Source organism: Oncorhynchus masou, chromosome 26, assembly GCF_036934945.1.
Source record: "Oncorhynchus masou masou isolate Uvic2021 chromosome 26, UVic_Omas_1.1, whole genome shotgun sequence".
Classification (NCBI taxonomy): Eukaryota; Metazoa; Chordata; class Actinopteri; order Salmoniformes; family Salmonidae; genus Oncorhynchus; species Oncorhynchus masou.
Window position 1 is genome coordinate 22077527 of NC_088237.1, and position 17559 is coordinate 22095085.

At 38.6% G+C, this 17559-nt stretch overlaps 1 protein-coding gene across 2 annotated transcripts; it reads right to left on the reverse strand.

The window, feature by feature from the left end:
* Positions 1-852: 852 nt before the first annotated feature.
* On the reverse strand, positions 853-16481 carry LOC135515029 (protein mono-ADP-ribosyltransferase PARP12-like). 2 transcript variants are annotated; one of them, XM_064938829.1, is made up of 11 exons: positions 16355-16481; positions 15827-15957; positions 12898-12948; positions 12623-12749; positions 12379-12496; positions 12146-12242; positions 11961-12054; positions 11680-11752; positions 11329-11459; positions 10655-10800; positions 853-9511 (listed from the first exon to the last, which is right to left on the reverse strand). In XM_064938829.1, exons 2-11 carry the CDS (start codon positions 15954-15956, stop codon positions 9270-9272), a joined length of 1209 nt encoding a protein of 402 aa, XP_064794901.1. In that variant the 5' UTR covers position 15957; positions 16355-16481; the 3' UTR covers positions 853-9269. The 2 variants fall into 2 exon arrangements, with proteins under 2 accessions (XP_064794901.1, XP_064794900.1); XM_064938828.1 differs by having other exon boundaries at positions 12379-12544; positions 16355-16474.
* Between the last annotated feature and the right edge of the window lie 1078 nt (positions 16482-17559).

Genomic DNA, 17559 nt, shown 5'->3' on the forward strand with positions numbered 1-17559 from the left:
GAAGCATAAATTAGAGAAAAACACTTTAAATAAACCCACCTGAAACGTGTATCTCAAATAGACCGTTTAAAAAAAAGCTTGCTATTTCTTCATAGAACACAATGCCATTTTTTGGCTCATTGGCTGAGCTGGCCAATCAGTGATCACATTAATATTTTGAATGACTGGTATCTTCCCACACTTATGTTGTTGGGGTACGGAATTGTTTTAAAATTTAGAATTTTAGGACCCCTTTAAGTATAAAAAAAAATGTCATCTTAAATTTGGCCTTCACTACTATAGCCCAGAAAAAGCATTGAATAACACATTCATAAATGGGGGGAAAAAAGACAGTCCAAAAACAAATCATAAGACATAAGGTTGAAGTGTCTGGCCTAAATCTAGGAGATATTTAAATAAAACTCAGGAAATACATATATTCCTTTACACATATTTAATCCCTGTTTTTGGCTCAAAGCTACGTTCATACTTCCATTATTATTTATAAACCGGTACCGGTTACCTTCAGATGAGTCCTGTGACACTGTTGGGGGTCGCAGAGTCTCCCCTTTCCATATAGTGGTCATACTAGTTTTTAGGTCAAACCGTTTGGACACTACAGACATTTTAAGTTTCATGAGAAGACCGATTTTCTGGATGTCTCATGGTCTAACAAACCCTGCTCTAGCTCTGCCACCTTTCACCGCAGATGCTGAAGTGCGACACCCTGTAGGTGGATTGAGACTGACGGATTAAACTGACGGATTTTGATGGGGATTTTTTTCTTATGTTACTTAGATTGAATCGACTCTTGTTAATATACTTAATGACCATTTTTTGGACGGAAAACTATTTCACTCATATTGTAATTAATTATAGGTCATATTTAATAGAAATCTGGAAACACTGCACAGTTACTTTAAGTGGCTACCTCTCAAGGCTCCACACATATTCAACTTAATTGATGGATTATTTAAAACCATTAACACAATGGAGGCAAAACAATCCCAGAGGGCTTATTTCCATTTTTGTCATGTATATATATATATAGAGTGGGGAATACAAACAATGTACATTTTTTGTAAATAAGTGCGTATATGCTATTGACAAAATAAAAGGTGTGTCTGTGCATTTAGCCTCCACTATGTCCCTGCAGCTGCACCTGCACCTTCTGTTACAGGGTAAATAAAACATTTCAAGAGAAGCAGCTCTACTGCTGTGAGTGACATCGAAAAAAGATATGCCTCTCTGTCTATGCAATAGACATGGCACCAATAATGATTCACCAATACTACACAAAAGCCTACAAGAAACAGGAAAAGAGAGAGAACAAGTGCTATAATGTACAATTTTACTAGGTGGACAATTACAATTTGAGTGAAGTCACAGTTGTAATGTTGCAATCAATGAAAAGGTTAACAGTAGGGTTTGTTTGGACTAAAGGAGCGTGCAGACGGAGAGCGGCAGGCGGCACCATCGATCAGGGGCCCATCGATTTTCAATTATGCTAAGTGGCAGGGGGAGAAACGTTCTAGACTATCCAGGGGGTGCAGCGGAATTTCATGTGAAAACCACTGATGTTTGCCTTTGTTGACCAATCACAGTAGATTATGAAGCCTGCATGGTGATAGCCTAGTGATATAGTCAAGTCTCTCAGCCTTGAGTCCAAGTACAAGTCTGAGTATTTTATAGTCGAGTCCCAAGTCGAGTCACGAGTCCCTTGATACTGCATCTTCAGTCCGAACAAACCCTACTGTTAACCTGCAAAAGGCTGTGGTCCAACATTTTTTTACCTATATTACGAGAACTAGTATGTGGAGTCTTGCACATTAGACAGGATAGATTGCAAAAAAATGTATTTAAAAAAAATGACACCCTTGCTTTCTTGCACTAAAACTCACACTAGCCTTTTCTTACTTGCGCTGACTTTGCTGGTTGTTGCTTTATTTGGAAAAAGTTTATCTTACTATGATTATGTTATGTGGTTGTCTCACCTAGCTACCTGAATGCTCAGTTAGTGAGTAAGTCGCTCTGGATAAGAGCATCTACTAAATTACTAAAATGCAATTGTAAAAAGTAATTTGGTAGCTATTGTACCTGCTAGCATGTTGAATTAGCAAGGAAGAGAGACTTTCTCACAACAACCTCCCCATTGTTAGAGTGTAAGTCCGAGTCATCACTGGTCGAGTCTGAGACCAAGTCCAAGTCCTGGACTTGAATACTACAACGTAATGAAACAACAGACCAGCTATCTTGCCCCTCAGTTAGTTGGCTAACATGACCAGCTTACAGAGTTATGTCTGACAATCAAAAATCATTGTTTTCTAATCTATTTTTGGGTAAATAATTTCTGTTGAATGTAAATACTTTTTATACATACTTGTGTTATAGCGATTCCTTTTTTGCATGTCAATATTACAGCAAATGTTTACTTGCTTATGGTCACCGGCAGCCGTCGCCCTCCATGTAAAGGCACCAGCCTGTAATAAGAGCTACGATTTGTGTAAACTCTTCAGAATTTTGTACTGTGGGTGTCACTAAGTAGGCAGATACCCCATGTCATCAGTGCACAATCCATAGGTATGACTGTATAGTGCATATATACACTGAGTATACAAAATAGTACGATTAAATCACATTTTATTTGTCACATGCGCCGAATACAACCGGTGTAGACCTTACAGTGTAATGCTTACTTACAAGCCCTAACCAACACCTGCTCTTTCCATGACATAGACTGACCAGGTAAATCCAGGTGAAAGCTATGATCCCTTATTGATGTCACTTGTTAAATCGTCATGCACCCCAGAAATCGGAGGTGGCACAAAGTATGTGAGGATGGCTGGGGGGTGAAGATGGAGAATTTAGCATTTTTCAAACACCTGAAACAGCTTTTTCCTGCAATCTAGAGACATAATCATTATGCTTAATTCTATGTCAAAAATATGTTTATTTTTCTGCATATGTCTTGAGCTGTCTGTATCCTCCTGACTGGTGGTTATTTTTTTAAGGAAAGGCTTCTCTGCATTTCTGCTAAAATCTTGGTAAAATATTTAAAGGAATTTGAGTCTTATTCATGACATTTAGTTTCTTGCTTTTGTAGAGTCATGCCAGCTAAGATAACTACTCTAACTTGATTGATAGCCTGAAATGGTTTCTTGGTGGCTAGTTGAGGTTGCGAGTTAGGTTCCCAATCTTGGCTAGCTTAAGCCAACTTCATAAAATTGTTAGGGGGCTAGTATTACAGAGAAACAACAAAAACTGGAAAAAATAAGAAAACACCGTCAGGTCCATAAGTATTTGGACAGTGACCGAATGTGCATACTTTTGGCTCTGTACGCCACCAAAATGGATTGGAAAATAAATCATCAAGATGTGCTCTATAATTTAATGTTTTTTTGTCAAAATTATTGTATGAACCGTGTAGGAATTACAACCGTTTTTATACATAGCCCCCCAATTTTAGGGGCTCAAAAGTAATTGGACAAACTAACATAATCATAAATTAAATGGTTTGCAAATTGCTTGTTTGCAAATTCTTCGCAGTCAATGATTGCCTGAAGTCTGGAACCCATAGACATCGCCAGATGCTCGGTTTCTTCCCTAGTGATGCTCTGCAAGGCCTTTACTGAAACTGTCTTCTGTTCCTGCTTGTTTTTGGGCATTTAACCTTGAGCAAGTGAAATGCACGCTCAATTGGATTCAGGTCTGGTGATTGACTTGGCCATTGCAGAACATTCCACTTCTTTGCCTTAAAAATGTATTGGGTTGCTTTCGCAGTATGCGTCGGGACATTGTCCATCTGCACTGTGAAGCTCCGTCCAATGAGTTTGGAAGCATTTTGCTGAATCTGAGCAGATAATATAGCCCTAGACACTTCAGAATTCATTCTGCTGCTTGTCAGCAGTCACATCATCAATAAATACAGGGGAACCAGTTCCATTGGCAGCCACACATGCCCACGGCATACTACTACCACCACCATGCTTCACAGATGAGGTGGTTTGGAGCTTTGGATCATGAGCAGTTCCTTCCCTTCTCCATACTCTTCTCTTCCCATCATTTTGGTACAAGTTGATATTTGACTCATCAGTTCCAGAACTGTACAGGTTTTTTTTAGATGTTTTTTGGCAAACTCTAATCTGGGCTTCCTGTTTTTGAGGCTTATCAATGTTTTACATCTTGTGGTAAACCGTCTGTCTTTACTCTGGTGAAGTCTTCTCTTGATTGTTGACTTTGAGACAGATACACTTACCTCCTGGAGGGCTTTCATTATCTGGCCAACTGTTGTGAAGGGGTTTTATTCACCAGGGAAAAAAATATTTTGTCATCCCCACCACAGTTGATTTCCGGGGTCTTCTGGGCCTTTTGGTGTTCCTGAGCTCACCAGTGCGTTCTTTATTTTTAAGAATGTACCAAATAGTTGATTTGGCCACACCTATACACCTATTGTTTCTGCTATCTCTCTGATGGGTTTGATTTGATTTTTCAGCCTAATGATGCCTTGCTTCACTGGCGGTGACAGCTCTTTGGACTTCATATTGAGCAATAGATTCCAAATGCAAATGCCACACTTGAAATCAACTTGTAAATTAACTGATGAGGGAATAACACACACCTGGCCATGGAACAGCTGCGCAGCCAAATGTCCAATTACTTTTGGTCCCTTAAAAAGTGGGGGAGACAACACATAAAAAGTGCAGTAATTCCTACAATGTTCACCAGATTTGGATGTAACAACATATTCATTATTTTATTTAATCCCCAACATGCTGTGGTAGACAACTAAAATAATAATAACTTGGTCGATGTCCAAAAATTAATTAACCTGCCGGTATATATATATATAAACTCAGCAAAAAAAAGAAATACCCCTTTTCAGGATCCTGTCTTTCAAAGATAATTTGTAAAAATCCAAATAACTTCACAGATCTTCATTGTAAAGGATTTAAACACTGTTTCCCATGCTTGTTCAATGAACCATGTACAATTAATGAACACGCACATGAACATGCACGTCGTTAAAACACTAATAGCTTACAGACGGTAGGCAAATAAGGTCACAGTTATAAAAACTTAGGACACTAAAGAGTCCTTTCTACTGACTCTGAAAAACACAAAGAAAGATGCCCAGGGTGCCTGCTCAACTGTGTAAATGTGCCTTAGGTATGCTGCAAGGAGGCATGAGGACTGCAGATGTGGCCAAGGCAATAAACTGCAATGTCCGTACTGTGAGATGCCTAAGACAGCGCTACAGGGAGACAGGACGGACAGCTGATCATCCTCGCAGTGGCAGACCACATGTAACAACACCTGCACAGGATTGGTACATCAGAACATCACACCTGCGGGACAGGTACAGGATGGCAACAACAACTGCCCGAGTTACACCAGGAACGCACAATCTCGCCATCAGTGCTCAGACAGTCCGCAATAGGCTGAGAGAGGCTGGACTGGGGGCTTGTAGGCCTGTTGTAAGGCAGGTCCTCACCAGACATCACCGGCAACAATGTCGCCTATGGGCACAAACTCACCGTCGCTGGACCAGACAGGACTGGCCAAAGTGTTCTTCACTGACGAGTCACGGTTTTGTTTCACCTGGGTTGATGGTCGGATTCGCATTTATCGTCAAAGGAATGAGCATTACACGAGGCCCGTACTCTGGAACGAGACTAATTTTGAGGTGGAGAGTCTGTCATGGTCTGGGGCGGTGTGTCACAGAATCATTGGACTGAGCATATTGTCATTGCAGGCAATCTCAACACTGTGCGTTACAGGAAAGACATCCTCCTCCCTCATGTGGTACCCTTCCTGCAGGCTCATCCTGACATGACCCTCCAGCATGACAATGCCACCAACCATACTGCTCATTCTGTGCGTGATTTCGTGCAAGACAGAAATATCTGTGTTCTGCCATGGCCAGCGAAGAGCCCGGATCTCAATCCCGTTGAGCACGTCTGGGACCTGTTGGATCGGAAGGTGAGGGCTAGGGCCATTCCCCCCAGAAATGTCCGGGAACTTGCAGGTGCCTTGGTGGAAGAGTGGGGTAACATCTCACAGCAAGAACTGGCAAATCTGGTGCAGTCCATGAGGAGGAGATGCTCTGCAGTACTTAATGCAGCTGGTGGCCTCACCAGATACTGACTGTTACTTTTGATTTTGACACCTCCCCCCCTTGTTCAGAGACACATTATTCCATTTCTGTTAGTCACATGTCTGTGGAACTTGTTCAGTTTATGTTCAGTTTATTATAGGCAACTTTTGAAATATTTTGTAGTGACGTCGCGTTTTTTGTAAGCTGTTTTTTTCTGGATCAAACGCACTTTATAAATGGACATTTTGGATATATATGAACGTAATTAATCGAACAAAATGACCAATTGTGATGTTTATGGGACATATTGGAGTGCCAACAAAAGAAGCTTGTCAAAGGTAATACATGTTTTATATTTTATTTCCACGTTTTGTGTAGCACCTGCAGGGTTGAAATATGCTTACCCTCTTTGTTTACTGTTGGTGCTATCATCAGATAATAGCTTCTTATGCTTTCGCCGAAAAGCATTTTAAAAATCTGACATGTTGGCTGGATTCACAACGAGTGTAGCTTTAATTGAGTATCTTACATGTGTGATTTAATGAAAGTTTGAATTTTATAGTATTTTATTTGAATCTGGTGCTCTGCATTTTCCCTGGGTATTGGCCAGTTGAGACATTTGCGTCCCGCCTATTCCAAAGAGGTTTTAAACAAATCACAATAGATTTTAGATTCTTCAAAGTAGCCACCCTTTGCCTTGATAACAGCTTTGCACAATATTGGTGTTCTCTCAACCAGCTTCATGAGGTCGTCCCCTTGATTGCATTTCAGTTAACAGGTGTGCCTTCTTAAAAATAATTTGTGGAATTTCTTTCCTTCTTAATGCGTTTGAGCCAATCAGTTGCGTTGTGACAAGGTAGGAGTGGTATACAGAAGATAGCTCTATTTGGTAAAAGACCAAGTCCATATTATGGCAAGAACAGCTCAAATAAGCAAAGAGAAACGACAGTCCATCATTTAAGACATGAAGGTCAGTCAATGAGGAAGATTTCAAGAACTTTGAAAGTTTTTCAAATGCAGTCGCAAAAACCATCAAGCGCTATGATGAAACTGGCTCTCATGAGGATCGCCACAGGAAAGGAAGACCGAGCGTTACCTCTACTGCAGAGGATAAGTTCATTAGAGTTACCAGCCTCAGAAATTGCAGCCCAAACAAATGCTTCCCAGAGTTCCAGTAACATACACATCTCAACATCAACTGTTCAGACGTGACTGTGTGAATCAGGCCTTCATGGTTGAATTGCTGCAAAGAAACCACTACTAAAGGATACCAATAATAAGAAGAGACTTGCTTAGGCCAAAGGACACAAGCAATTGACATTAGACCTGTGGAAATTTGTCCTTTGGTCTGGAGTCAAAATGGGAGTTTTTGGTTCCAACCACTGTGTCTTTGTGAGATGCGGTGTGGGTGAACGGATGATCTTGGATGATGCATTTCCCACCATAAAGCATGTAGGAGGAGTTGTTATGGTGTGGGGGTGCTTTGCTGGTGACACTGTCTGTGATTTATTTAGAATTCACAGCATTCTGCAGCAATTCACCATCCCATCTGGTTTGGGCTTAGTGGGACTATCATTTGTTTTTCAATAGGACAATGACCCAACACACCTCCAGGCTGTGTAAGGGATATTTTATCAAGAAGGAGAGTGATGGAGTGCTGCATCAGATGACCTGGCCTCCACAATCCCCGACCTCAACCAACTTGAGATGGTTTGGGATGAGTCGGATCGCAGAGTGAAGAAAAGCAGCCAACAAGTGCTTAGCTTATGTGGGAACTCCTTGAAGACTGTTGGAAAAGCATTCCAGGTGAAGCTGGTTGAGAGAATGCCAAGAGTGTGCAAAGCTGTCGTCAAGGTGAGGGATGGTTACTTTGAAGAATCTAAAATCTAAAATATATTTTGATTTGTTTAACATGTTTTTGGTTCCTACATGATTCCATATGTGTTATTTCCTATTTTTGTTGTCTTCACCATTATTCTACAATGTAAAAAATAGTAAAAATGTTGTTATGTTACAGCTTTAGTCTAAATGGATTAAATAGTTTCCACCCCTCATCAATCTACACACAATACCCCATAATGACAAAGCAAAAACACATTTTTAAACATTTTTGAAAAAATGATTATAAATAAAAAACTGAAATATAACATTTACATAATTATTCAGACCCTTTACTCAGTATTTTGTGGAAGCACCTTGGGCAGCGATTACAGCCTTGAGTCTTCTTGGGTATTACTGTTTTTATTTTTAATTCAAATCAATTTTTTCTTTGTCATTATGGGGTATTGTGTGTATATTGATGAGGGGGAAACATATTTAATCCATTTTAGAATAAGACTGTAACATAACAAAATGTGGAAAAGGGGAAGGGGTCTGAATACTTTTCCAATGCACTATATATATACACACTACCATTCAAATGTTTGGGGTCACTTAGAAATGTCCTTGTTTTTGAAAGAAAAGCACATGTTTTGTCCATTAATATAACAACAAATTGATCAGAAATACAGTGTAGAGATTGTTAATGTTGTAAATGACTGTTGTAGCTGGAAACAGCAGATTTTTAATGGAATATCTACATAGGCGTACAGAGGCCCATTATCAGCAACCATCACTCCTGTGTTCCAATGGCACGTTGTGATAGCTAATCCAAGTGTATCATTTTAAAAGGCTAATTGATCATTAGAAAACCCCTTTGCAATTATGTTAGCACAGCTGAAACTGTTGTTTTGATTAATGAAGCAAAAACACTGGCCTTCTTTAGACTAGTTGAGTATCTGGAGCATCAGCATTTGTAGTGTATATTGAACATATCTGAGGGGACACGTGCCCATGGAAATGATGCCTCTGGGGCGAGCCGCCATGCAGGTGAGCATTTTTTGTTCTGTAGGCAGCTCTGTGTGAGTGTTCACCAGCTGACACATACACAAAGTCATAAAATCTGATTTAAAATAATACCTAACCCTAACCTTAAAATATGACCAAAAAGCTACTTTTTGTTTTCATGAATTATAATATAGCCAATTTTAACTTTGCAGCTGGCCCATCTAGTGGAAATTGCTCGTTTCTGCCTCAAGGACAAGACTCATCCTTATAAAGCCTGTGCTCCCCCTGCCATTGTAGTTTTGACAATTAAGCAGGATTTGGCTTGGCAGTAGGGTTTGGTTAAACCAAGGGATTTGGGTTGGGAGCATGGTTAAAACTTTATAAGGTATTCAGGGTAAATCTGAGACTTTTTAAAAACTACGAACACATGCGGCTCTTGGATGTTGTCCACACAGCTGTCATAGGCGATGGATCCTCCTGTTTCTTTAAGAGGTGGTGTCAGACAGCTGGAGTTTCCCACAGTGTAGTCTCCAACCAGCACACGACAAACAAACATGGACCTCACTCCGGACTGGCTGGTATAGTAACTAGCATCCCTGGCAAAGTAATTTCCTGAAATAAATGAATAATGTTTAGCTTAGATTTTCCTTTACAAAAAATGTCCTTTATAAAACCAGTTTTGTTGCTTGGAATATATGACTGCGTATTTGGAGAATTGATTGTTTAATTATACTATTGCTGCATTCACGTGCCGGTCGGAAGTGGGAAACTTCCCAATAAGGAAGTTGTAAATCTGACATGATTGTGTTTAATGCAGCTAGTCAGAACTTGTCAGAATTGTTCTACTTAGTAGTATGATATGTTATGTTTGGTGTGGTTACATAAAACAGAGGTCACTTAAGGCAAAAATCAAGGGTGGTTGGTCCGGGTGGATGGGTAAGCTTATAATGCGAATGTCTAGCAACCCAAAGGTTGTATGTTTGAATCTCATCATGGACAACTTTAGCAATTTAGCTAATTAGCAACTTTGCACTACTTACTACTTTTCAGCTGCTTTGCAACTACTTAGCATATTAGCTAACCTTAGCCCTATCCCCTAGCCCAGCTGAAGTTAGCCACAGCAAATGATAATTTGTGACATATTGTACATATTGCATGCAAATTCCTATTATATTCTACGAATTGCAATTCGTAATATATCATAAGAATTGTAATTCGTAACATATCATACTATATGGAGTGTCTTGATTCTATGTACAGCACAATATGAAATGCTTACTTGTGCTACTTTGAACTCTGAATGAATTTTGTGAATGTGGTGTAAGTGCTTCTTAAGTCAGAACAATTCTTCAACCAATAAGATTTTAGCTAGCTAGATAGCATTATATAGCTTGCTTAACATTGACTATATGGTCAACTAGCTACATTTTCAACATTAATAAGTTGTAATTGTCAAACAGATTTTGTGTCATCTTTTGGTTGAAAAGGTAAAAGGTCAGCGATGAAACCTCACAACTCGGAAACTTTCTCCCACATTTCCACTTTAAGAGTTGGGGTAATTAAGAGTTGTGGTGTCATTCAAGTGAAACATACAAGTTGGAAACGTATATTTACAAAAATTCAGATAGCACGTGAACGGACCAGATTTAGCGATTTATCCATAATAATCTATATTCACAGACATAGACAATCAAATCGTGTCAATACAACAGTTATTGATTTGGGTATTGCATATACACAATACTGGCATCATACCTTTTCCATAGGGAATGTCATTGTTTCCACATACTCTCCAGTCAAAGTTGTCTTTGCAAATTCTGTCAACATGTTCAGAGACCGTTCCATGGAAAAGCTGTTTCTCCATGATACGTGTCCCTGAGGATTTCATCTGATCTCTTTGCCTAAAAAGGAATATGTTGGAATTGATTTATTACAGTAGGCAATCATATACATTTTAGTGAGACTAACAAAGGTGCCATTCAAATGTTCAAATGCAGAATCACTGTGTATCTACTGTACAGTATTTGAATACTGATATATAGAAAATCACTTTGTTCATAAAAGGGAACGTTCACCCAAATTGATTGTGCAGCTCAATTAAGATACTTATAGATGTGGGCATGAAGCTCAAAAAAATCTAAAATTGGTACCATTGACTTGAATGGAATGCTGTCTTACCTTATCCATGGACTTCATTCAGGGTAAGGAAACCACAATGTCATTTGGGTGAACTATCCTTTCAACTGTATGATTTAATTTTGCATAGAGATCAGCTTCCATCAGTTTTAGTAAATATGATCCATATCTTACATTATTTTCTAAATATTGATAGAATACAAATAAAAATATGACTAAATCTGAACCAGCTACAGTAAGAAGAAAAACTATTTTGTTGTATTTTGAGTGAACTATCTCTTTAAGAAACATACAGCTCATAGAAGTTCCATTGGTAAAGGTTTTGTACTCTCTCAATGGTGAGTATGTGAAACCCCACAGCGGTTTTCTCAAAACGGGCCTTAATGTCTTTGTGTTCAGCTGTTGAGCTTGGCAACAAAACCATCTGTGAAGACATAGAAAACCCTCTCATAAGCTCATTCATAATGATACATGCTTCTAGACAACACAGAATGGTTTTGCATGCTACACCATCTTTCCTGAAGGATACGATTGCGGGTCTTATTCAAACAAGTTAATCTGATCATTTAATGTAACATCACATCCACAGTGAACATTGTCACAATGCATGTATGTTTTATGCTTTTTGGGTGTTTTTCCATTACCTCAAAGCCGTTCCCAGGCAATCGAGACTGGTCCCAGTAAGGTGGCACAATCGAAGTGTTGGTATTAGACATGCTTAAGGAAGAAGTGAGGGGATACAAATTGTCATCAATGATTATATTGTCCTCATCATGCCACAAAGGTAGCTAATACCTATCTGGAGACTCACTCAATATCACCCTTAGTGAACCAAAATCTAATTACATAATCTTGCCCAGATTATTTCAATGTAGTATTTTTTTTTAGAAAATCAATAATTCAGTTTGCTGTATTTCACTCTTACCAAATTGCTCTCTGAACATCTATGGCAGAGTTGAAGATCGGACGTCTTCTTATCAGTCTTTGGGTGTGTGAGCTCCTGTTACTCTGGATCATGTCTAAAAAAGAATATCTTTCTCAGTTCAGAAAGTAAAGCAGGTAGATACTAAAGCAGGTAGATACTAAAACAGGTAGATAATATCAGCCTACCTTCCAAATTGACTTCATAGGTGTGTCGTCCAGCAGTGAACTCAAACACTGAGCCAAGAGAGGGATCACTGTACACCCTCTCTAGGTCCTCCATAGTCTTAGTACACAACACACACACACACACACACACACACACACACACACACACACACACACACACACACACACATTAGGGATACTTTTTTCTTTTCTTTGTGCCATATTAGAGGGGGAAATTAGGTATCACTACATACTGATGACCAAAATGCATTCCAGCATTCCTCCTCTCCTTCCCAGTACCAAGCCCACTTGGTAGCAAGGACAGCTTCTGGTTGGTCCAGGGAGGAAACCGTAGCAAGTCGCCGAACTTTGCTGTGACCGCGGATCATGAGGATAAAATTCACCGGTGGTGTTCCATGGCTAGGGCATAAAAAACACTTTCAAGGCTTTTACTTCATTTTTACACATTTAGTAATTGTCTCGGTTTAAAATAGATACCTCTCGGTCTTTGCTGGGTCACAGTAGTCTCTCTCAATGCCCTCATTCTCTGGGATACATGACCAACCAAGTCCATTCTCCACCTCCCATTGATATGGCATAGTAGAATGGACACCCATACACACATCTTAAATATAAATCAATATCAGTGCAATAAACCCATACCGATTAAGTCAGGGAAATTAGAACATACATTTTTGTCAAAAGATTGTAAAGAAGAATTTCTATCACAAATGGTGCATTTCCACTGATAATACCGCAGTGTTATACTGTACCTCCTTCAAAGCAACGTCCAAAAAGGAAGCCAAGACAAATTTCTTTTTTTTCTGTGAAAAATTTAAGATTTCACATTTCAATATCATATTAGGTTGCAAAGCTTGCAAGTTTTTTGAAGACCATATGAAGTTAAAGTGCAGAAATACAGTAACATAAACAAAGCATTACATGTTAGAATCTCAATAATTATGTAAGTAGACCTTCAGAAAGTATTCATACCCCTCAACTTGTTCCACAATTTGTTGTGTTACAGCCTGAATTGAAATTGGATAAAATATATTTTTTCTCGCCCCTCTACAGACTATAGCCCATAATGACAAAGCAAAAACATATTTGTAGAAATGTTTACTAATGTAGTGAAAACTAAATATCTAACTTACACAGTAGTCACACCCCTGAGTCTATATCTTGTAGAAGCACATTTGGCAGCGATGACAGCTGTGAGCCTCTCTGGGTCTCTAAGAGTGTGCAACATTTGCCCATTATTCTTTTTAGAATTCTTCAAGTTCTGTCAAATTGGTTTTGATCATTACTAAACAATCATTTTCAGGTCTTGCAATAGATTTTCAAGTGGATTTAAGTCAAAACTGTAACTCAGCCACTCCGGAACATTCACTTTATTCTTGGTGAGAAACTCCAGTGTAGATTTGGCCATGTGTTTAAGATTATTCTCCCGCTGAAAGGTGAATTCTTCTTCTTGGAAAGCAGACTGAACCAGGTTTTCCTCTAGGATTTTTCCTGTGCTTTGCTCCATTACATTTCTTTTATATTCTGAAAAACTCCCCAGTCTTTAATGATTACAAGCATACCCATAACATGCTGCAGCCACCATTATGCTTGAAAATATGGAGAGGGGTACTCAGTAATGTGTTGTATTGGATTTGCCCCAAACATAACACTATTCAGGACAGAAAATGTATTGCTTTGCCACATTGTTTGGTAGTATTACTTTAGTGCATTTATGCAACCAGGATGCATGTTTTGGAATGTTTTTATTCTGTACAAGCTTCCTTCTTTTCACTCTATCAATTAGGTTAGTATTGTGGATTATCTACAATGGTGCTGATCCATCCTCAGTTTTCTCCCATTATAGCCATTAAACTGGGGTGGCATGGTAGCCTAGTGGTTAGAGTGTTGGACTAGTAACTGAAAGGTTGCAGCTTCCCTGGGCTGACAAGGTACAAATCTGTCGTTCTGCCCGTGAACAGGCAGTTAACCCACTGTTCCTAGGCAGTCATTGAAAATAAGAATTTGTTCTTAACTGACTTGCCTGGTTAAATAAAGGTAAAATAAAACAAATAAAAAAACTCTAACTGTTTTAAAGTCACCATTGGCCTCATGGTGAAATACCTGAGTGGTTTCCTGCGTCTTTGTAGTGACTGGGTGTATTGATACACCGTCCAAAGTGTAATTAATACCACACTCAAAGGTATATTCAATGTCTGTTTTTTTACCCATCTACCAATAGGTGCCCTTCTTTGCGTGGCATTGGAAAAACCTCCCTCCTCTTTGTGGTTGAATCTGTATTTGAAATTCACTGCTCGACTGAGGGACCTTACAGATAATTGTAGGTGTGGGGTATAGAGATGAGATAGTCATTCAAAAATCATGTTCAACACTATTATTGTACACAGAGTGAGTCCATGCAATTTAAGAACATTTGTTAAGGAAAATTGTACTCATGAACTTATTTGGGCTTACCATAACAACGGGGTTGAATACATATTGACTCAAGATTATGAATGTAACATTTTATAAAAACATAATCCCACTTTGACATTATGGGTTATTGTGTGTAGGCCAGCGACAAACAAACATCTAAATGTAATCCATTTTAAATGCAGGCAAAATGTGGAAAATATCAAGGGGCTTGAATACTTTCTGAAGGCACTGTGTATCCGTTGTGGCAAGTAGGCTCAAAATAAATGGGTCATTCGACAAATAGTGACTTTAATGTCACTTAGACAATACGTCTGTAAATAAACCACACAATTGAACAGTTGGATCACATACATCTACACTCTAACTAAACTAAACCATGTTAAAATTCCAATAGCAGTGTTTTTTTTCTGAAAATCTCTATTTTAACCCACTTGAACCCAAGATCTACCCATGTTTTCACCATCATTGTCACCATCATTGTAAAGCCCTAGTTATTTTGGCATTTTAGGGAAAGTAAATGCTGAAGATTTTTAGCTTATTTAATGTGATTGGTAAACCCTTTACTAGGTTTAAATTCAACCTTGTAATGCGAACTGGACTCTCGATTTAATATGGTAAAACTATTCCTTTAAATATATGTTTTTCATAACAAACACTGAATATTAATAGTTAAATCATAGTTAAAAATCTGTGTCTACGCTGTGGCTATTTTCTGGTGTTTTGAAGTGGAAAACTGAGCAGGTCGAGCGTAATACATCAACCCTGTTACTCATAGATAGATAGACTAGAAATATTTTAACAAGTTCAAATATTGTTGTTAAGCTTGCATTCAATTTCTCCTCACTGTTACATAGAACAAGCTTCCATTCCCCCGGTCACAAAGTGAATTTTGGCTGATTTAAGATTAAATTGTCAACCTTGTTGACTTGCCTAGTTAAATAGAGGTTACATTTAAAAATGTAAATTAAATAAAACTTGTTATGGTCAATCCTGTCACTTTTATTGTCACCTTTATAGTAATTTTTCTTAATTGAACCTCTTCAGATGGGGCAACTTTATGGCAGAATAAATTGTTATATTTGACAAGATTACACTACCCAAAATGCACTCTAATCTAGTAATGAACCAAATATGTATATTTAGCATTACTAATAATGTAGTGAATCATTTTGTAATTTGTGTAAATGCATTAGCTAGAGGGAAAATTAAACAATATTTTTAAAACAATATTTTGATAATTTCCCAAATTGGGCTCATTTGCAGCACCTTTCATGATTTTATGAAATTGGTAGGTCTGTAGCAAAGTCTCAGCATATCCCATGGCATCACTGGTATTCCCAGTGATCTCAATCTCTCTTTTGTCCACATCCTCACGAATATGAATATGGAAAGCCATACTGTGTGTAAAGAGACAAGAAGAAAAAGAACAATAACAACAACAACAGGTCATTTACTCACCTGTTTCTTTACCATCACATTTTTTTTTTGCATGTGCTAAAAAAGTCTATATGGGTCCGCTAATACAGGGCTAGTAATGTGTGTATGTGTAGGACCCTCGGCTATGTGTAGAACCCTCTGTAAAACCCCAAAAGGCTTTTGCATGGAACACAAAAGGGTTATACCTGGAATCAAAAGGGTTCTACCTGGAACCAAAAGGGTTCTACCTGGAACCAAAAGTTGTTACCCTATGGGGACAGCCAAATAACCGTTTTAGGTTCTAGATATCACCCTTTTTGTGTACAAGATAAAGTAAGTTATAAAGTAAGCCTCAAAACAAGAAGTGAGAATGCTTACCTTGTAGTAGCTAGTAAGACACAGCCTCAATTGTGCTCCGAGATTATGACACTTAGAATATGTTGTTTATATCGTACAAGGAAATAGCAAAGGGTTTACTGTAAATGACCATGATAAGCCAAAGCATAATTAACTATCAATAAAGGAGCAATGTCCCTGGTGTATTCACCATGCACTTTGCCCTTTGATGGAAGGAAATACCTTACTCATCCCTCTAACTCCTGACATCCCTCTGACAATTTCTTCAAATGTAGGTGCCACATATATACAGTATTGGTTAAGGTAGTCACAGGGACCTGTGTTTGAGTCCAGGTCAGTGCCCTCTGAATTAGTTACAATGTGTACCAGAAGTGGGATGGCGCTGCTGGGAGGACATGGAAATTGTTTCCCATCAGTACATGAACAATAGACTTAAGAGTAAAGCGCAGGCACTCACTGTCCAAAGGAAGACATTAATTTAGGCAGCGACAGTTAAACTTAAAGATGTCCTTTTTGAACTTTTCCTATTGAGAAGCGATATCCCGAGTTTAAACACTGTTTTGTAGACACAACTGCAAACTTAAGCCATAGGACATTCTAGGAGTTGGTCCGATGGTATGAAGTGATGTCATTGGCCTCAACATTAAATATCAAATCTGAACACATAAACAAAGTTTAAAATGAAACGATTGTTTTTATCTTGACAGTTTGTAGATGCCATTTCTAGGCCATGACATTTACAAACTTTCAAGGTAAAAACAATTGTTTCATTTTAAACTTGGTTAATGTGTTCAGATTTGATATTTAATGTTTCATTCCTAACAGTCTAAAGAATATCGTTTTAAATGCAGCCTATTTCTGTATCAGAATACTTAATTCTATGCACACCATGTCATGATCATACCTCAGCCAAGAAATCAAAGAAAAACCAACACTAGAGGAGGGCACACAAATCAAATCAAATGTTATTTGTCACATGCTTCGTAAACAACAGGTGTGACCTAACAGAGTACGGCAGAGGCAGATGACTGGCGCCAGCACACCACATTCACTTGGACGAACTTCCAGAGCAAGAGAGAGATGGATATGTAGAGCTCTTCAAGGCAGCAGGCTGTGATGGAGAGGCACCCAAGAGTAGATCTCTTAAACTCTATTCATATATTCGACCCAGCACACTTGGAAGCGTCCAGGAAAGAGAGGAAGAACTGTGTGCACATCCTCCCTGA